Source organism: Ischnura elegans, chromosome 8 (assembly GCF_921293095.1).
Source record: "Ischnura elegans chromosome 8, ioIscEleg1.1, whole genome shotgun sequence".
NCBI classification, from domain to species: domain Eukaryota; kingdom Metazoa; phylum Arthropoda; class Insecta; order Odonata; family Coenagrionidae; genus Ischnura; species Ischnura elegans.
Genome location: NC_060253.1, coordinates 96901115 through 96922123, shown reverse-complemented (window position 1 = coordinate 96922123; position 21009 = coordinate 96901115). Strand labels below are relative to the sequence as shown.

General features: G+C 40.4%; 1 protein-coding gene across 1 annotated transcript; it reads right to left on the bottom strand.

The window, feature by feature from the left end:
• Positions 1–602: 602 nt before the first annotated feature.
• On the bottom strand, positions 603–19855 carry LOC124163442. Its single transcript, XM_046540358.1, has 7 exons — positions 18754–19855; positions 18386–18586; positions 14123–14609; positions 13160–13317; positions 7187–7421; positions 5789–5922; positions 603–1017 (listed from the first exon to the last, which is right to left on the bottom strand). Exons 1-7 carry the CDS (start codon positions 19327–19329, stop codon positions 802–804), a joined length of 2007 nt encoding a protein of 668 aa, XP_046396314.1. The 5' UTR covers positions 19330–19855; the 3' UTR covers positions 603–801.
• Between the last annotated feature and the right edge of the window lie 1154 nt (positions 19856–21009).

Genomic DNA, 21009 nt, shown 5'->3' with positions numbered 1-21009 from the left:
ATTAAAAAACATTAATCTATTTCATGTATATCCTATTTTTCTTCAGATTTTAATTTATGGCATGAGTAAATTTGTCGATATATGTTCTTACAATCCTTTCTTTATATTACATGCCCCTTTTAATAATTTTTGTTGCCTTTTGTATGTAAAGGCTGCTTCCAAAGACATTTGAGTTCATTTTGGGGGAGATACGAGAATGTTTGTCGATATTTAGTTCTTGCTACATATTTATTTAAATCACAATTAAAGTTACATCTATTTACTAAGTGCGTCTACTCCGTTACTTCGTAGTCACTTATATAGGAGAAAGGCGTCCACATTCAGCCTCCATCATCTGCAACGTGAGTAAACTCTCCATTGCCTCAGTGCATTCCCTTCGAATTTCCGCCAAAAATTGACTCGCTCCTCCGCTGACCCAAGTTTTCAGGGGAGCGTCTGGAGCTGGTCCGGAGCGAGGCGGGAAACGGGTGTATGACGTTTGCCGTGACGTCACAGCCTAACCTGTAGCGCTCCGTAGCGAATAACGGACCGCTTGGTGGCGCTCCGAAGCATTGGTAGCGTTCAACGGACCGCACCCCTACTCTCACAATCAAAGAAAAGAAGACTGAAAAAAATGTAATTTATTGCACCTGGTATGTACAGTACTTAGGCATCCAGTGAAGGGTTTGCAACACCATCTTGCCTTATTTCTTCATCAAAATATGTACAAAAGTAGATATAAGTAAAAAAATACCCCACACACTATAGATATGTATGGTCAACATAGGATTTTTCTCTCAAAGGAAAGAAAAGGGCACTGTTTCAATCAGTCTGCAGGCCAACAGACTTCTTTGCCGGCCCCAGGAGGCCATCTTGTTCAGCACCTTTCAAAACTTCCTCCAAGCGAGCAACAAAATCAGCCGACACTTCACAAGCCTCAGCCACTGATGCCAGCTTGCCCTTCTCCACAAACTCCTTGCACAGGAACTTGGCCAGCTCAATGAGGACCAGCCTCAGCAGTGGGTTTTCCTTGTTCACCTGCATAGGAAACCAAATAGGCTTCAGTGCCTGCCCCTCTCCAGCAGTTGAAATTTTTGATAAGATCCATAAGCCCCAATTATACCAGGACTCAGTGACCCCATGGCCTGAGGGGGCTATCCCCCCTCCTCCTTGAGTTGAAACATAAACTTGATAAAAATCAAAATTTTTGGAGGTAACCTCTTTGTACAAAAGTAAAGTAAAAAGTTATATGTATTTTCCGGTAAATTTACCTGCTATCATGAATTAAAATTACGGTCTATTTTACATGCTTTGGTACTAATTAAATGACCTACAAAAAATGCTTAGCAGTCTTTTTTTTATCAAAGAATAAGCTTAAAACCACCATGTTTAAGTCATGAAAATCCCAAATTTCCTAAATCTTCAAAACCCCCTTTTGAATGGGGAGGAATTCCCAGACCCCTGGTTTGCCACCCATATCCCCTTGGTGCAAACCTACATCCACCATTTCCAAGGCTTATGAATAAAAAGCAATGGGGAAGATGAATGAAGTAACAATCAGAAAGGTATACCTCTTGCCTTAGTAAGCAATGCCAAAGCTTAACATTCAAACATATCAGCACAGGCATAGTGTCTGACAAGGATATTGCATAGTGTAACCGTCGCCATTTAGCTGGCAACATTACGGGTTGAATGGACACTTTGAAAGAGGGAGAGCCTTACCTCATGGTCAAGCAGAGGTTTATTTTTTTTGTGTGCGTGTGGATTTTTCCTGTGTGCGAGCGAACGATGTGAGAGTGATTCATTTTTCCCTCCCCCACCTTCAATTCCTGGTTTAAGAAGTCCCCGTGATGCGAAACGAACTAAGACATTTCCCCCCCACCTATCCCCCATGGTGATATGGCTCGAGAGAGCAACCGTTTACGAGCCCTCCCACTGCCCCACCCCAGGTACACCAACACGACTTTTGGGGATAAAACACCGGCGAGAGTGGCCGCCGGGAGGAGAACGAGTTGGGTCACGCAGTCACTCAGAGCGTAAGATTGCCACGCTAAAGAAAGAAGTCGGCCTGGTTTTGTTGAAGTGTTGCTGGCGAATGCGCAGCCGGAGGAGATTTATCGCGATGTGGGATGGGTGGATGGGCTAAATTGAAGCACGACAGGAGAAAGGAGACTGACCAGTAATTTTCAGTTGCCAAAGGAAAGCCACCCCATCATGGAGACACGGCAGAAGGCAACAGCCCTCACCAGGAGCCGCAAAAAGCAGAAACTCAGCCCTCAGCGTTGACGCGACCTGGATCTGATAAGTACCACTGCCCTTGCCACAAACCAAGAACTAACAAGACATTTCATCCATCCCGACCCCCAAGCCAAGTTAAGAAAATTCCATACCAGTGTCGTCTATGAACCCCAAAACTAACAGTAAGCCCCAAAATTGAACCCCAAAACCGAAGCCCCAAAATTGTCCCCCCCCCCATTCAGTGTAGAAGAGCCCATGGCAATTGCACCCAGGCTCATGGTACTAGGTGTTGGGCCCTCGCGGTCCATCAAGGATAGCAACACAAGGGAGAAAACTGGTCATGGCTTCTTGGAAGTCTTATTTCCCTCGCGTTGCCATCCTTGGTGGACCGCAAGCGCCCAACATCTATTACCATGAGCCTCGGTGCAATTGCCATGGGAATTAATGAACCTGGATAGCATAGTGATCTGTGCATTGGCCAGCAAAGCCAAAGGTCCGTGTTTCGATTCCTGGTCCAGGGGAATTTTTTCTCATGGCAATTCTTGAATATTTCACCGCCGTTCACACGGCAGGATTTGAAATATTACATCAAGTCTGTTGTCGTAGACAGAAAGTGAAAGATCATATTCTACCAAGTTAGCACTGATATCCGATGGTAGCTTTGAAATCACAATCATACTAGAACAAAATGGTAGCAAGTCAGTACACCCATGTCTCGTATAGCGCAATTTCGATTAGCGCAATTTCGATATAGCGCAAATTCGTTCCTCGGGGAAACATTGCAATGCAGTGTAGCCTAATCAAAAATCTTAAACGCTCTCGTGATAAAATGTGAACTTGCGCTAATTACACACGAAATTTCTATCATTTTACGCATATTTATATTATTGCTTGCCTCAAATCTTCTTTTTTGTTTATATATTAATCGAAATGCATTACTGTGCAATGGCCAAAAGTATTACTCGTCATTGGGTCCAGATAGCCGGCCTACCGAAGTAATTAATCTCGTCTCCTTAACAGAATGATAAAAAAGAATTTAGATCGTCAATTAAGAGTGGGGCTGGTGGAAATGATTTTTTTTCAGCAATACGGTTTGAGACGTATTTTTGCCGCCATAGGTTATCGGGCGATTGACTTCCAGGTAGAGGGTCTACGCTAAAGCCTTCAAGGTCATCGGTATTCACGGGGGACAAATGGAGCAATGGCCGAGTTGCGCATGAATAGCATCAACACATAAAAGGGTCCGCTATAGAGTCTCAAACACAATGGCTTCGTTCCCTCCCCGCAGTCGTAGGCCTTCTGCGTCTCAGGAATACAGTTCAGCAGTGGAAGGTGATTTAGATAGAGCCATACAGAGTAAAAACCAAGAGAATATGCCAAAAAATAGGAATGCGCATAGAAAAATCAAGAATTTATCAAGAAAAACTATAAACCTAGAAGAGGAATTGAAAGAGGTCAATTGCTTTGAAAATGGAGAACGTCAAAGCGATATTGCACGGAAGTTTAAACGCACGATGCCTTATTCTGACTAAAGACGAAGTTAAAACATCAGTGACCTCAGCTGCACCAACTTCAACCAAGCGGTCTACACATACGGAAAGTTCATAGTGAATCAGTACAAAAAGACGAGAGTGGTAATCGCTCCGAGACATTTAGTGAAAGCTCCGGTTGGTTCCAGAATTTAAACGGCAAGCAGGTATTTTCAGTGCGGCGATATCAGGTGAATCTGCAAGTGTTGATAGCGCAGTCACCGCAACATTTTCTGATGAACTCCAAGCTGTGATTGAAAGTGGCTCCTTTCCCCCTCAACCAGTTTTTAGTGTTGACGAGACGATATTGTTTTGGAAAAGAATGCAATCTCGTTCATTCATTTTCAACGAAGGAAAACCTGGGTCAGGTTCCAAGGCATTTAAAGGCTGTTTCACGTAGCTGCTAATGACTCGGAGGACTTCAAATTAAAATGATTAATCATTCATAAACTCCGCTAGCTATGAAATGGCATTCAAAGTAGCATTTTCCTGTAATTTCGATGAGCAACAAAAGGGCCTGAGTGACACAATAGTTGTTTTTAAACTAGTTTGAAAAATCGTCAACTGCCGGCAACGCATTACGATCCCCTGAGATAGCAGATGTTAGCCCACCCGCACCACAGGAGGGAATTTCAAAAGCACGTAAGAATTTTTTTTAACGTGAATAAAAGTCTTTGAATGTGTGCATACTATCTTTAAAGATGTTTTAAACTATAAACATTTATATAAATAATGTTTTCTAAGGCTTTTTAAGGGAATATAGATGTTTTATAGGAAATTCAATACCCAAAATACCCAAGACCTATGCTACCAGGAACGCATCCCTATCTTCCCAATGTTAAAACGCTCTCGTATAACGCAAATTCGTATAGCGCAAAGACCCCAAGGAACGCATCCCTTGCGCTATACGAGACATGGGTGTACAGCTTTTGGGCACCTCCTAAATGAAAAAGCACTTGAATTTCCAAATTCATTCTCCAAGACTAACTCATACAGTCCTCTTCATTAAGAAAATTTTCAAGCAATCACTTATAATAGTGATCTTCTAACCATCCAGCAAGCTCTCCTCGCTGTATTTATTCAATTTGGGGTGAAACCTTTTAGAATGACTCCTCCAACCACATATGGTGGAAGGGTGATACTGGTTGGAGTTTAAAAAGAGACACTCTTCTCCTGAGTGGTTCAATTTTTCCAATTGAGACTAAACTTTGATGAACAGGTCTCCACAGTAAGCCCTGGCCTATGAAACATAGGCAATACAATTGCTCGTTCGCCATTTTTTTCATGTTGTTGTCTGTGACGGAGTTTGAAAAATTAATGAACCCATATTTTTCCTTTTTTTTTATCTATTACCTATATCTCACACTATTCTCAGTTCAAAATTGACAGCAAAGATCCTTTTCAGACAAGTTGATGACATCAAGAGCTCTTGCCAAATGTGCTACCACTTCTCAGCTACTCCTCGGCCTTGTGCATTGTTCGGTATGTCGTTTAGACTCTAGTGAAGAATTCCTTCCCCAAATGCACAGATCTCCCTGATCAAGTTAATGTGCAGGAACTCTGATGACATGAGATTACTAACTCAAGATGAGTGGGCAGCAATTTAGGTATTATTTTGAACTTATTAGACAATGATTGATAGACATTTCCTTCAAGGACACCTAAGGGACCCCATTACAGTTGGGCCCGAATTATCAATTTAACTTGATTTTAAGTTCACTCGATGATGAAGACAATGATCTCATATAACAATTAATGGAGTACCTCCAACAGAAGAAACATCTAGCGGTTGGCACAGGGATGAAAAAAAAACATCAAATTTCAAACAATACCCATTGTGCCAAAGTCACTAACATGGCTATGAAGATGACTGCGTTCGTAAGTTGTCATTTGAGATCATTGTCCTTCATCATCAAGTTCTTGAAATCCAGTTAACTTGATGATTGAAACTTTAGAAAACAAACTCGGAAAACGCTTTCGAAGAGGGCCTCGAAAGGCACTGGCACCTTCCTGGATGCCCCACCATAGCCACATCCTCTCACCGTTTCCACACTGTCCTCCACTTTCCCCGCACTGGGATGCTGCAGAGCCCCCAATGATCCTTCCTGCTTCACCTCTTCCCTGCTTGGTTCTGCAGAAAATTGTGTATCACAGCCTTCACGGCGCTCCTGTGAACCTGAAACAAAAGGATAATCACCAAATCTGTACTTCAAACACGAGCTTGAAAATATAACAGTATTGAGAGTTTCAGTGACCCATGCTGCACTATATAATTTGCAAGAGCATTCTACATACATTTTTCATAGGAGTGAGCACTTAACATGCACCAATACACTATCATCTCACAATTTTAAAGTTATATTTGCTGAATCTGAGTGATAACATTGCAATCAGTGTAAACTGTGGACAGAGGATGCTTGATGGAGCTATCTTGAAACGAATGATTGTGGGCAGTCACCTCGAAAAGCAAGTCATCGACCAGCAGAGAACAATGACATTCTGCAAACCAAACAGCATACAAAGTTAGCACTCCATTCCTACAGAATTCCTACCTCAAAGTAAAAAAACATCTCTGAAGAATTGTATATTATGACTCCCTGCCATTAAATCATGTGAAGTGAAAAAACTAAGCAAAGTTGAAGATGAAATTGAAAGAGAAACATATGATCTCAACTATGATTTTAAGAACTGGCAGAAATGAAAGTTGTACTTTTTCACTTTTTAAAGAGCTTCATTATGCCTACAAGCAGAGAATGGCAATTGAGGAACTAGAAAATGGTATCAAAAGATCCCTGGTTTTATTTCATTCCAACACAAATTTCCTTGACTATCATCTAAAAGCAGAATATTTATGTAGGTGTTAAAAGACTAGCTGACAGGAGAATTGAGAGGAGAGATACATCAAAAATTTTTTAGATTGATGACTGTTGATGATGATGATATATCTCCGTGGTATTGGGTAATTCTGTAGGTGGTAGACCATCCTCAATGACAATTTATCACTCCCAAGGAGGTTAGTGCTAACCTAGCATTCAAGTTCAGTGATGAGAGTTGCCCCCACCCAGGGCAAAATTGTTTGAGCATGTGTAATTGTTCAATTTGTTGAACGTCCTGATGTAAAATGGCCAATATGAGCTGTATTCGGTGCTATGAGAATAAATTTTTTTAAAGAAATAAAAAAAATAAAGAACACATTCCCTAGCAAATGTCACTACAACGAACCTCACATGACTCCAAATGCTAAGTAGTGAGACACCATTTGGCTTCTCATTAGAGCAATGGATAAAATGTTTGGCACATGTGTACATAATAGTAACTCCATCGAGGCCACGCAGGGAAAGCGTAAATCCAAGCGAGGTGGAAAAGGCTGACCACAAAACAAACACAGGTGAGAGCCACACACATACAAGGGGTGCCCTTGCAAGCAGAAGGGAGCAAACCTTTCATGGGGGGTAGGGGTTCCAGCTCGTCCACCTCCGACTCGTCTGAGTCGACCGACCACCCTTCCACAGACTGCCCCTCATCATCACGACCATCAGCTGCACCCCTCACGGCTTCCATGACTGATGGGCCACCGTCACCTGCCCCCACAGTTACCTTGGTGACCTCCACACGCAATGCTGCAGCTCCCTTCTGCTTGGATGCAGCCTCAAAATTGTCCATGATGGACTTGAGCTGGCACAAAAGAAGAAAATATGAGAAGGAATTGCTATTTTATAGGCAACAAGAACGACACAAACAATGTTTTATCATATAACTTTAATGATGACCAGACCCCTAGATACATAACTCGTGCGAGTCGACAAGAAGAAACAATAGCAAATCATAAATGAAATAACTGCCTAGGATACAGCAATTGACACAATGTGATCAACACATGAATATACGCAAATGACAGGAATCTGGCTTCTATAAGAGACATGGCCGAGAGAAATGAAATAACTGATTAAGAAATCACCTCCTTAAAGATCCCTATTAAAAATACAAATAGTCAAAAGCAAAGAGGGCAGATGAAATCAACCAGGGTGAGCCATTGTGATGGAAGCAAACACTTGAAGCTAGTCCCATCCATCAACAGCCAAAATTTGATGGTGGCAGTATTCGGAGGTACCGTATATGTCTGAATATAGTCCCCCCTTTTTTCCAAAAATGCCCGTGATGAAAGTTAAGGGGGGGACTATATTCAAACCTATTTTTTTTTATTTTTCCCGAAACTCAAGCCTCAAAATTAGGGGGGGGGGCTATATTCAGAGGGGGACTATATTCGGAGGAATGCGGTAATTTTTGTGGCATGCAGTATATGATGTCATTCATACCAATAACCCCTATGGTGCAAGTAGGTGGCCACTAATGACCGAAAATAGAGTTCTTGTAGTTCCAAAGAAAAAAACGAAGATTAAATAATGAGATTGCACGCTTAGTTGAGTATATTATGGAATATTCATGATTTTATTTCGAGCAGACTCCATGCCAGTCCTGTGGTGTGGCCTTGCTTTTGGTGTAAGCCGTGCACAGATCCACAGCTGTGGATACAAGGATAGGAGTATCAACCCCTGAACACTACAAAGCCTCTCTCTCCCCTGTACTCGCCATTTGTTCTCCAAAATACATCACAGAAGTTATTCAAAAGGTTGCCAGCAAAGAAAACATCAAAAGAACCATTGAACCATAAAAAAATGATGGACTGAAGAGTAACCCTAACATATACAGTCGGATTCGGATTTAACGTCTTCGCATTTAGCGTTTTTCCGCATTTAGCGTTTTTCCGCATTTAGCGTTTATTTTTTTGGGTCCCGATTCATTCCATATTAGGACAACGTAAAAATTATCCGTATTTCGTGTTTCCGCATTTTGCGTTTTTCCGCATTTATGGTCGTAAAAAATTTTCCCGCACAAGATTTTTTTGTCCGATTTAACGTTTTTTCATGACGGTTCATGCAAATGATTATCCAAATCTTCGAATTTCTGCTCATGAACAAGAAGAGTCTCATGAAAGGTTACCAAGAGTCGATAGAATCTACCGGGGAACGCTTCTTCAACTGCTTTCGTCCGCGAACGCTGCGCTGGGACCTCCAACTCGTAAGGTGGGTGATTTGTCTTCTCGTAATGTTTCGCTCCCCTTCTGATCCAAACACCTGGCACTTTTTGTATCAGATCCGATCTAATGGAGCAAAGTCATCCCTTAATAACCTCAAACTACCTTATCCTTCACTTCTTGAACTTGACTTCGATCATACGTGACGACTGATGACACGAGTTATCCTCCGAGGGCCGCTACAATAATGGTTTTCTCGTTATGTTTTCAATTGATGGCTTAAGCCCCTTTCAACTCCACTCCCTACGGACAGTCCATTGTTAGCCCAATATTTTTCCAGTCGGCTACTTTCTCTTTTCAAAAGAGGAGGCCCAATATCATTTGCGCAGTTCACTAGAAGATTCTTTCTATAATCCATTCCAAGGTCAGTTTCCACGAAGGAACAGCGAAAGAACCGAGGATGTGTTTCCCCTGTCATGATCGTGAGTGAGAGCATTCTTTCCCTACGGGACTACATTATTTTACATCGTAGTTTAGATATCCCGGACCCCATTTACGGACATGCGGCTGGTTGATATCGCTGTCGATTCAAAGATATTTATCTGGTGCTAATCTATGTCAAAAGAGAATGACAATCGCAGTTTTGACAAACTATCACGGTCCATGAATCTAAATAAATCGCTCATGGTGGAAAAAAAATCAGCGCATACTAACGGTAAAATGGATGAGCGCGGAAAAATACGAAAATCCGGCAGGTATCCCTTGGTGGTTGACTTCGACATCATAACCCTGACGAAATTGCCAAACTCCAGAGGCACTGTCAATTTTTCAGATGAAATCCAGTTCTGCTGAAGATTAAACCTTTTCACTTAACAGAATTTAACTAATCGTTATTCAAGGTCCAACCAAATTTCATTCGAAGCTGCCGAGAAACAAGGTGAGTCGGAGTCAAGGTGATCAGCGCGCCGCGTAAACAACTTCTCCCGGCTCCATTCGACCTGCGTGAGGCCGCGGATATATGACAACGAATCTGGTGTTATCATCGAGTAGAATCACCATCGACTTGTACGCATACTAGAAATAAGATTCTCTTTTTTTGGATGACCTCGAAATCCAAAATGTGCGCACAGGAGGCTTTTTAAAGGCTCATAAATCCCTCGTTTTGCCCAGGCAACAGAAAACGTTAAGTTGGCAAAATTCCAGAAAACCTCCCTTGTACTAGATATTCGGTAGTTAAGAATTCGGGATTAGCGATCTTCTGCTGTCCCTTTATTTCACTCATCTTTATTGATGCAATGACGATTTTTCGAGTAGGTACCTACTTACACCTTTTCTTTACATTAGAAATGCTTTACCATACATGTCACTTTTACAGAAAAAATTTTAAAAGCTCATCGAGACCACTGAAATATGCATAAAAATGGAATCACTGATGCCCACATTATTTTCCATGTGGGAATGCTTTTAAGTTTTTGCATATTATAATTTTCTTAAAATATTTCATTAAAACAATTGTCATCCTCTCATTACTTATTTTTACTACCCATTTTTTAGCTGATTTATCATCCAACCTTCATTGGGCAGAGAACACTTAAACAATGATTTTTTTGCTGCATACAGCACCTTTTAGTTACTTAAAATTATATTTTTTATTCATAAAAAGCCATTCCAATCATTACAGACCCTAAAACCTGAAAAAAATGGCAGGTCCTCATTTAGTGTTTTAAATGTTGTCCCCCCTGAAAAACGTTAAATCAGGATTCTACTGTATTTCAATTACTTTACTAATATGATAAAAAGATTATCAGAATCTTAGTTAATGATGATGCCAGATCACAAAGTTCAACTACGTAATAGAGACCTGCGCAGCATAAGACTCAGTAGATTCAACTGCTGCCAGTGAGAATGGAGGCATAAAAAATTTGAAATAAATTAACCAATGCTGTTGCACCGCTCTTTTTTTTACAATTTCTTGCAAAGAACTGAAAAGGTTCAAAATGTCCTCCAGCATCAGCTGCTATCGATTTATAGAGGAATAAGGGCTAGACTAGCTAGACCTTGATTTGTTTACTTAGGGAAGCAGCTGAGTAAACATGGGTATGTAAGAAGACCAAGAACTCTGTGCCCAAGGTTTTTATACCTGTGGCCCAGTGGCGCCGACTCCATGGGGCTTGAGGGGGCCCGGGCCCCCTCGATAATTTGTTATGGGTGTGAGGAAAAAAGTGTCAGGCTTGTCGATTTTCCCCGGAGTGTCCAGATATCGAGATTGGAGTTCTCAGTGTTCTAATGTTGATCATATGACTCTTCTAAAATGCTTAAAAAAACTTAAAACTCACTACTTATAAAATGTCCCGGGGAAAGATCTCCGGTTTGGGCCCCCCCGATATTTTTTGTAAGTCGGCATCCCTGCTGTGGCCATTGGACTAATGAATTTCGCTGAGCCGGGATTATACATATACCTTCACATTAAGAAACCAGAACTGCAGTTGGGTAGCTGTGAGACTGCCACCTGACCAACAGAGGAATGAAAGTCGTACGTTTGAAATGTGAGACAAAATTTTCAAAACAGCAGTGGCCTAATTACACAAGGCTGAGACTAGTTTGAACCAAGAACCGAAGGTAATTTTACCAGCCAAGATCTGGAAATTTCAAAGACATGTCCACGAAAAAGTCTAGAATTGTCAAAGTGGACAAATCACAAAAATTTTTCTGCTAGGTCACAAGATGTAATTGAATAATGGTAGGAGTACAATCCATTTTCTAGTGTCGAATGAAAAAAGTAGACAACAAGTTTTCTCACTGTTCCTGAAAATATGTACTGCCAAGCTCTTTTCCATAGCTCAACCAGGCAGCTTCCTCTATAACCAAGAACTTCGAAAAATGGAAATGCTTCTCCGAACTGGTTACATACTTCATTAAGTAATAAAATGGAGGTTGTGCATATCAAAGGTTCTTTTAATTAATTTAATTTATTTATTAAGAGGTTCATTTATCAGAATTTTACTGTAAACTGATATTTACATGCTAACAAAAATAACTTCTAGGCCTGTCAAAATGCAGCTTTTCCTAGATAATTAGTTTGATTTCTTTCTCCCCATAATCGTTCAGGGAGGCAGAATCAGAACCGAAAGTGTGCCCATAAATTATTTGACACAGCAAAGTGAAAAAAGTAAAAAGGGTAATTGAAAATGGAATGAAGGAGACGATTCTCAGTCAAATGGAAATATAAACTACCTAGTAAAAACAAAGGGATGAAAATATATATTACGTTAATTATAAATCTCAAAAAAAGGTGGTAGGTGGAAGGATCCTGTGCCTTTTTACGTTTTTCTTATTATAAAAAAATTATGAATTCCACCATTGATACCATCAAAATCCATAATCAACTTCATTGGTAGTGCTTGCGCTTTAGTGCATTTATTTCGCTGATTTTCGATTGACTAAGATACCATTCCAAATACCTACATCACAACTAGAAATGCGTTTTTCAACAACTTCAGTCAAAATGTGTACACAAGGCAGTATTTGAGAACTTTCTTTATAAGAACATAAAGACTATTAGCACTTGATAAAACCTAAAAATGGCTACAGAATCTTTAACACACAGCTGTAAAGGTGAAGTTGGGTGAAATATTTTGAATCTCATGTTCGTAGGACATTTTCTCTGGTTGATTTTTTTCCTTCAATTACGTATTTCATCTGATAGTGCTCCATCTCTCCTAACATATTCTCTTCTGTTAAAGGTACTTTGGTGGCGCTGTAACATTCTTTTTCTGATATTTGATTAAAAGCTTCTCTCTGGCACTGTTTAGGATCCTCTCTCATTTGCAATCTATTGCAGCTTTCTCCTACCACACTGTATCAAATATTTCCAAGGGAAATGCCCTTTAGATACATTCAACATAATCTTTTATCAGAAACTATGCAATCTCACGAATAACAGATCAGATATTTACTGGCCATAAGTTTTATCTCCATAACACTATAAAAATATTCCATAATTTTAATGTTATATGGTATTTTTTCCTAGTTTTGGCCTTCTGCACTAAATTCTCAATTACATTTACATAATTATTAATAATTAAATTAAATTAAAGTCCTCTTGACAATTCCTGATCGATATACTAGAGTAGCAACTCAAATACATGCTGAAACAATTAAAAACTATAAATGGACAAACCAAACTGTTGCATGGACTTCCTACACCGGCAGTCACAGCCATGATTTAAATCTGGGCAGGTTTTTCGCACAAACTCACGCTCAATTCCACACAGGTAGAAATACTCTTCTTTAAATCAGGAGGTGAGAGGTCAAAAGTTTATGCAATGGAAAATAAGGGGCACACTAATATCCTATCTCTAATACCATGAAAGCATACCATCTTCTGGACGACTTCCTGCCGGAGTTTCCTTGAGGCCACCCAATCATTCATCTGAGGGAGGAAGTCTAAGCTCCCTAATGGCACCACCTCAGGCCCTACCCAAACGGCCCTCAGCATATGGTTCACAGGATTCATGCGGTAACCAAGATTGGAGCCTGCATGGAAGGAACAACAGCAAAACTGCATGATTGCATACAATTCATCATGACAGAGCCTCGCAATTTATATCCAATAGGCAAATCATGACAAGGAGATTGTAATTGTGCTCTAAGTGTAATTGGAACACATATTAACCAGCTGCCCTCTTCACACAATTCAATTCATAAAAACAAGCAAAATGTTTGTAAAAATACACATGTGTAAGTGTGGCTTTCATTAAGTTTAATAAAAGCTGCCAGATGACAGGGAGCCGCCTCAAAACGGACTTCGTTTTGCGTTCGAAGAGTTGCTTGGGAAACGATCTCTTGCGGCGACTCGACGGACGTGGGCTGACGGCGGCTAGGGGAGGCAGTTGTAGTTGGGCAGCGGAATAGGAGTGTAAGACTTGGCTTGAATAAAGTTGAGTTGCTTTGTATGAGCATTTGGACTTGTTCCCTGCTTTGTTTACCAAGAACCCTTTTACGGTCGGCAAAGACGACTTAGACATGTAGCATTTTCAGAAAGCAGAAGAGATGGAGACCAAATTTTGAAGTTAATGTAATGTAGAATGAGGGGAGTATAATGGACTTGGTCAGAAGAGCATTGTTTTAGGGCAGTTTTAAAACAATGGATAGGAAAATTGTAGAGATGAACTGAATTCAATACCTCCCCAAGCAAAATTTCAGTGCCTATAGTGACCACTAGAAAGCAACATCTACCACAATAAGACTTAATATGTCAACTGCTCCACCACTTTGGGTTCCATTGAATGCAAACAACAATTACAGAGTCTTGAACAGAAGAATTATTCAAGGGCCTCACCTTCCTCCACAAGCTCGGTCATCTTAACTCCTGGGATGGACGCCATCTTCACACCAAACACAGTCATCAGGCCCATGTGGAACACGTGCTTGCCAACAGGACACCTACTGCCTCGCCCACAGAGCAGCATGCCGCTCTTCTCCTTCACCAACAATACCTTGCCTATGCCCACATCGCCGGCTTCGGTAGTTGAGGTGGTGGTGGGTGTCGTAATGTCAACAACTCCTTTGCAAGTAGCTGGGGGCCTCACAACATCACCAACCACTCTGCTAGCTGGCGTGGCAGTGGGCTTCACAACGTCAGCACCCACGTTACCAGTCAATGTGGCTTGCTCTGGTTGGGGCCTTGGCTGCACCGTATGCTTCACATAGTGCTCGCCAAGCCTCCACCCAAGGTATCCATCATATGCAGCGCGCCCAGACCAGCAGCAGTAGTTGCACACCCAGCCACTCACCTCCGCCAGCCTGCTACACCCTCTCTGGCTCTTCTGTGGACACAAGAATCATCAAGCACATAGCCACGGGGAAGGCTTTGGAGGCTTTAGCCCTCCCAAACATTTTCACCTCGATGCGACTACCCTCTATGCATCTGCTGAAGAGACCACTAGTCCAGGGGCATCTATTCTCTGACACTCCATTTCTCAATATATGTAGTTATATACGTCATAATGTCTGCAAATAATGAATGATGAATTTAACATTCAGCTTTATGAAATCAAAATACAGTTGAGGACCTCAAATCCGGAAAGCTTGGGACCAAAGGATTTCTGAATTTCTGGTCTTCAGCACGTGGAAAAAGTGGTACCAGGAGTTTGCTGTGATATATTTAGGTGGGATAAATGAGCCGACAATGGTGTTTTTCATAATTTGCCAAGGGCAAAATGAGAAGAAACCAATTTATTTCCAACTGGACCTTATACTAATACATAGTGGTTCCCACCAGGCCTCGCTCACTCCCATAAGGCCCTATAGTATAGCTTTTGGCCCTCTTTCTATCTCTCTTTCGACGGTGGAGACATCTGGCTCGGACTTATTTGGCAGCTATCGATAGAATGTCTCATGATTGATTGTGGCTCTCACAATCGATAGGGGTTCACACTATCGATAGAGATGCTCACCGATTAGGATCGAATTGTCGTTACCCAGATGAATTCCATAGTTTGTTTTGGAAACAGTGATGCATGTGTATCAGTGTGTATCGTTATTTTGATCCCATTACGCGCTGCTATTTAATTATTGCTTGTTTTTGTGTGCGTGTACCTGTACTCCGGAGTATTTTCTTGCTCGTTGGGAGTGGTGCCGAGCTTTTACAATATGAATAGCGGACTTTGAAAGAGATGCATCAAGTGATTATACCACGGACTGGTGAAGTTGAAGTTTTGTGCCTGCGAATCCCATCAGTTCATATCGTGATGAAGGACAAAAGAAGAAATAGTGACTTCTTCAAGAAATCCAAATTTGATTAGGTTGGCTCGTTAAATGATGCTGTGACTCTCGCATGTTCAGTGAGTAACGCCATTAACGATGTTGTAGTAATGTAAATCATTTTCTTTCTCAAATTAGTGGACACTAACATAGAGAAGCAATAAAATTGGATGAACCAAAAAAATCCATGATTAATGTAAGGTATCCAGCAAATAAATTCCTAAACAACGATTGCTGACTTATTCTTTATCTTTTGTAATATTATGTTAGTAACATGGAAGGAGGTAAAGGATTGCGCTTCCTCTCCTCCTTCTTCCATAGTGGTAGTCTATTTCCTCTTTTTTGGAATTGATTCCTTTCATATTATTGGTTTCATTGCATACAATACCATTTACTGAGATTTTCCTCACATTGTGTACTCTAAATACTATTTATGCCTATTAATTTAGCAATGTAGTTTATGATTAAATTATAACTTGTCTATTCCTAATGTAAAGGCATGGTATTCTAGTTAACTGCTAACTTAGTCTCGACAGTAGACAGGGCCGGACGACGTAGCTAGGGGGCGACCAAATTTGATTGGGGGTTATTCCATACCAAACCCGATGTAATTCGGGGATATCTCATGCCAAAACCCTGAGTAGGTGGGCGATAAAACAGTAGTTTTCCGTGGTAAGTATTTTGCCTTGAGCCGGCCCTGACAGTGGACGTCGAGAAAAAGAGTGTTGTAGGTCAACGAAGTCACCTGGTAGTCTTATTTAAATTGTACAGGTATCTTTGCTACCTTCGTTTCCCAGCCGGTGAACAACATGAACGTGAATGCCTCTTGCTACAATGTTGCGGCATTATAGCGAGAGGAAAATCTCAGCCAATAAAGACATAAACTAAGTACAAGGATTTCCCCTGTGGATTTTCGAATTCGCGCTTTAATCAGAGCCGAGCCGCCAGAGGCGCTGCTCGCGGCGACTGCCCTGACATCTTCAGGCATTCGTTAGCATCTGCCTAGTGAGCGGGGCCTGGTTCCCACACTCACTGAAAGTAAAGCGTCGGTGCTTTTAATCACGCTATTTCCCACATTTTTTGTGATGAAGAACTAGAAATTTAAAAACTATGACTATCGATCAAATTGCAATTATTTTTATTACAATAAGGTCATTAAATTGATTTCAAATATGAGTGTATCTGATTATTTTGTGAGACTTTTAATGACTATGTGTAAAGTGGCGCAGACTCCATAAAGTATGAGGGGACCCGAGCCCCCTCAAAAATTCATTATGGGGGTGAGGAAAAAATGTACCTGGCTTGTCGATTTTCCCCGGAGTGTCCATATCTCGATATTCGAGTTAACAGGGTTCTAATGTATCATTAAACTCTTCTAAAATGCTTAAAAAACTTAAAACTCACTAATTATAAAATTTCCCGGGGCAAGATCCCCGGTTTAGGCCCCCCAATATTTTTTGCAAGTCGGCGTCCCTGTATGTGTAGGAATTACACTCAAAGGAGATTTGATAGTAATTAGGCAAAAATACACGAATATAATACCATTCTCACCTCCCCTGGTAATTACTTCACCGTGAATGAATCTGTTTAGAAATGTGTTAGCATAGATAAATTCATCATTTTAATAACTTAAGTCATTTAAAAAAAATCAGTAGTAACTTTTTCTTGAGCCATCTGCAGAGATCATGATGATGTTCAGGATGTCTCCCTTAAAAAGTAAAAAAGGCATTATAATTTCGGATTCGAACCCTTCCAGAACTTTACCGCAATTACCGCACACAGTATAGACCTACTCGGCCACAGTGCGATACTGGTAAGAGCAAAACGGTGAGTCCAAATATGAATCTAAAGATAGGAAAACCCTGCCACGGAATCCGAAAGAAAACACTCTGACAGCCCAACGTGAGTGTGGACGTGAGTTACCCCAGTACATTCCATCCACTAATCTTAATTCTGATTGGGCTCATGCTCCTGCAGTTTGACTCCAGCTTCAGTCGCAAGGTCGCGTCCACCTCCGTCCTTGTCGGCTATTGGTGGCATTTGAGTGAGGGATGCAGGTCACTTTATGTACCAACCTCACAAGTTTTAACGACCCAGTCCCATCAGTTAAGTGGGACTCCTGGATGTCTACATACTTTTGAAAACAACAGTATCTCAGGATGGAAATAATTTGTCTCAGCCACACTTTTCATCCAATTCTTATGAAAATTTGCAGGTTTACAATGCAAGTCATGAGGATTCCAAATACTTATTGAAAAATATCACAAGGGATAGTGAAAATTCTCTAAACTATAAGATTTTAGAAAATTTTGCACCAAAAACATGGTTCCGTAAAACATCAAATTTTGGCCTGAGGCAATATGTGAATCAAGCTAAATTATTTTTTCTAACCTGTAAAATCAAGACCTGTGGTTTGATTCCCGGAACAGGAGAATATTTTGCCTTGTAATTAAGATGAATTTCACCACCATGAAGGTAGCAAGTTCTATGGGATTAATTTTACATGCTTATAGTTGTGAATTATAATTATAATAATAATTTTGCTTAAATTACTTAAGCAACTCTAGGCCGATCTTTTCTTCAGTTACAACTGTCTTTTCAAATACACACGAACATATTCATGCAAAGGGAGTGCTAAAACAAATAACACAGGGAGGACTTGAACTCTCATCTTGTTAGTTAGCAGTTAGTTACCCCACCACCATTGAGACTGAACGTGTTAAGTAGTTTTATTGCATCGATTTTTATAGACTCTTTCACCAAAGGACATAAGATATTCACACATAACCTTTTATCAGGAAAAAAGAGAAACCAGAATTAAGAGACTATGAATAAATACCTGTGGAGACAGCCATAACTGAAGCCAATCTTCTTCCAAAATGTCGCCCTCATGAGGAAAAATAACATTTTTCGGAACCAACACAGATGAATCAACGCAAGGAACATAAACGTTAAGGCTTTTCTTGGCCACTTTCTCAACAACACCCCACATGCAAGGTATCTGGTCAGGAATGTGCCGAACTGAATGTCCTGGGCCTCGCTGAAACGAAATAATGTATCATGGATTCCAATATACTGAAAAATGTTGTCTTCATCTCTAGACACACACCGAAATGCCAGCTTTCGACTTTCAAATGTACAACTTCGCATGTGGACAATTGTGACATATTATCTTAATATAACATTTTACATTGACAATTAAATTACCTCAACCACATTAAGAAGACCTGTACTATCCAAAGAGCAGTTCGAACTATCCCAGTATGCCCAAAATGGAATCATACGACTCACTCTCACACCATCTACAAGATCCAATATCAATAGCGCGGAAACCAATACATAATCTCCAACTTTAGGACAAGTATTTCCTGAAGCATTACACACAAGATATCGAGGTAATATTATGACGTCCTTGGGGAATTCCCTACCCACATCACATATGAAGAAGTCTTTTCCCAAGAAATGTGAAATTTTACACACGACAGAAAAAATTGGCTCTGGCAACCTCAGTTTCTCCACTTCATTGGGACTTGGGCACCAGATATCAGTAACATACCGACTACGGCATCCTAAACCGGGAGGACCAGATACCACATTCCAAATGGAAGCCTTCCATGCATCTGAAGTTGACAGAAGCTTAGCAATACTTCTAGAGGCACAATTTTCTTTCTCTATGTAGGATGAAATATACTCTTTTCCGTTTAGTACAAATTTCAAGCGAAATTCTTGACCAGATTTGATTTCAGCGATGACACATTGTAATCCGCAGTGATAATCTGCCATTGTGACGGCTTCATCAACAAGAATAAATAGGTTTCTTGGTCACAGATACAGATCGAATAACCGCATTGTATTCCGGAACAACGTTCTCCCAATATTTCGCGACAGATCCTCGGACTGCACTACTTAACTCAACATCACAGGCAGCTCTAATCGCGGAGGAACAAAATTATTAGGATGACAGCGGAATATTTTAAAACACAAATGAAGGATCTTCAGTTCACATATTATTAGAATTGAGGTTACGCCCATATCTCAAACATCAGACTTGTGTTTAAACACCGCTTCGTTGGCACTGAACTCCAAGCGCACAGTCGACACGACATAAACAGCACTGTCATTACAAATTAACAATTAATAAGTCACAAAGAGCACAACCACCAACTACAACCACGTTTCAGCCGTTCTAACATTCATCAAAATCTTATCGTGTTATCATTCTTAATGAGGCACATGTGATACCGTAATGTTATGTTTTCGAGTTTTGGAGCACGGAATATGATTCTTCAGTTTCAACAAAACATGTTGTCACCTATGGCGCATTTAAATGTACTCGCCACTTGCGTCGCTGACGGGCATGGCGATCCGAACTGAGAAGAGAAATGAGGCATTAACCAAAACTTAAATTATATGCTCTATCAAATTTATTAGTTTTAAATTATATTACTCACAATTTTCAATTCTAATAATAAATAATATATAAATATTTAGAGCAAATAGATGGTTGGAATGGATCGCTCTCTCCTCATCGCCACCCTGCGAGCACTTTTGAAAACCGATTATAAAGTTTCCGAAGCGGTCCCAAATGATTCGGACTAGACTGGACCCTCCTCTATGCAGTCCCCATGCTTTGGAGCCTAGAGACGAGCAGCGCTCCCAGGCGGCATTCAGTGACATCATCAGTGAATTACGAAAAACGTTGATGTTCTAATTCAAATTGAAAACGCGATGTGAAACGGATATAGAAATAAATAATAAATATTTTTCTTAGTCTGTTTATTTCCATCTGTGCGTAATTTAAAAAACCTAGCGCCTGAAATTAAAGGAACGCGGAGTGATTATGATTAAGCGATAAGTTCTACCTTGGATAAACAGTGGTTACTGCCAAAACCGTTCAAAGGCTGCTATTCTGGATAAGCGTTGCAAAAAATAGCATATGCTATTCTTCGGGTCATTATTGCAACGACCCCGTATTCTGAATGACGTGTAGTAATAATTTTATTCGGAATAGCATCATGCTATTCCTTGCGCGAGCTATTTGGAAGCTCCGCCCCTTCCCGTATGAAAAACTTTCTGAACAGTTTGCGCAACCAATGGGGGAGAAGATATTTTATATATTTTTCTGTATTTTATGGAATATTGACTTGCAATTTCAAATAATTGCTTCATTTGCATTTAAAAATTATATTAAACCGTGGATTTATATAATACGCTTTAAAAATCTCGTTTAGGAAATCAGCTGATTGTTGTTGTTTTGATAATATCACAATGGCTTCAGACAGGTGGGTTAGGTCATAATTTTACTGTTATAATGATGATTTATCGGGCATAAATATTGAATCATTTACCTATATCCGATCGGTCCTTTATCGTGAGATATATGTTATGCGAAATAATCATTGAAAGCTAAATATGTTTGATTTTCTTCGTAATTGTCTTAGGCTTCGAAGTCTGTCTGTTCGT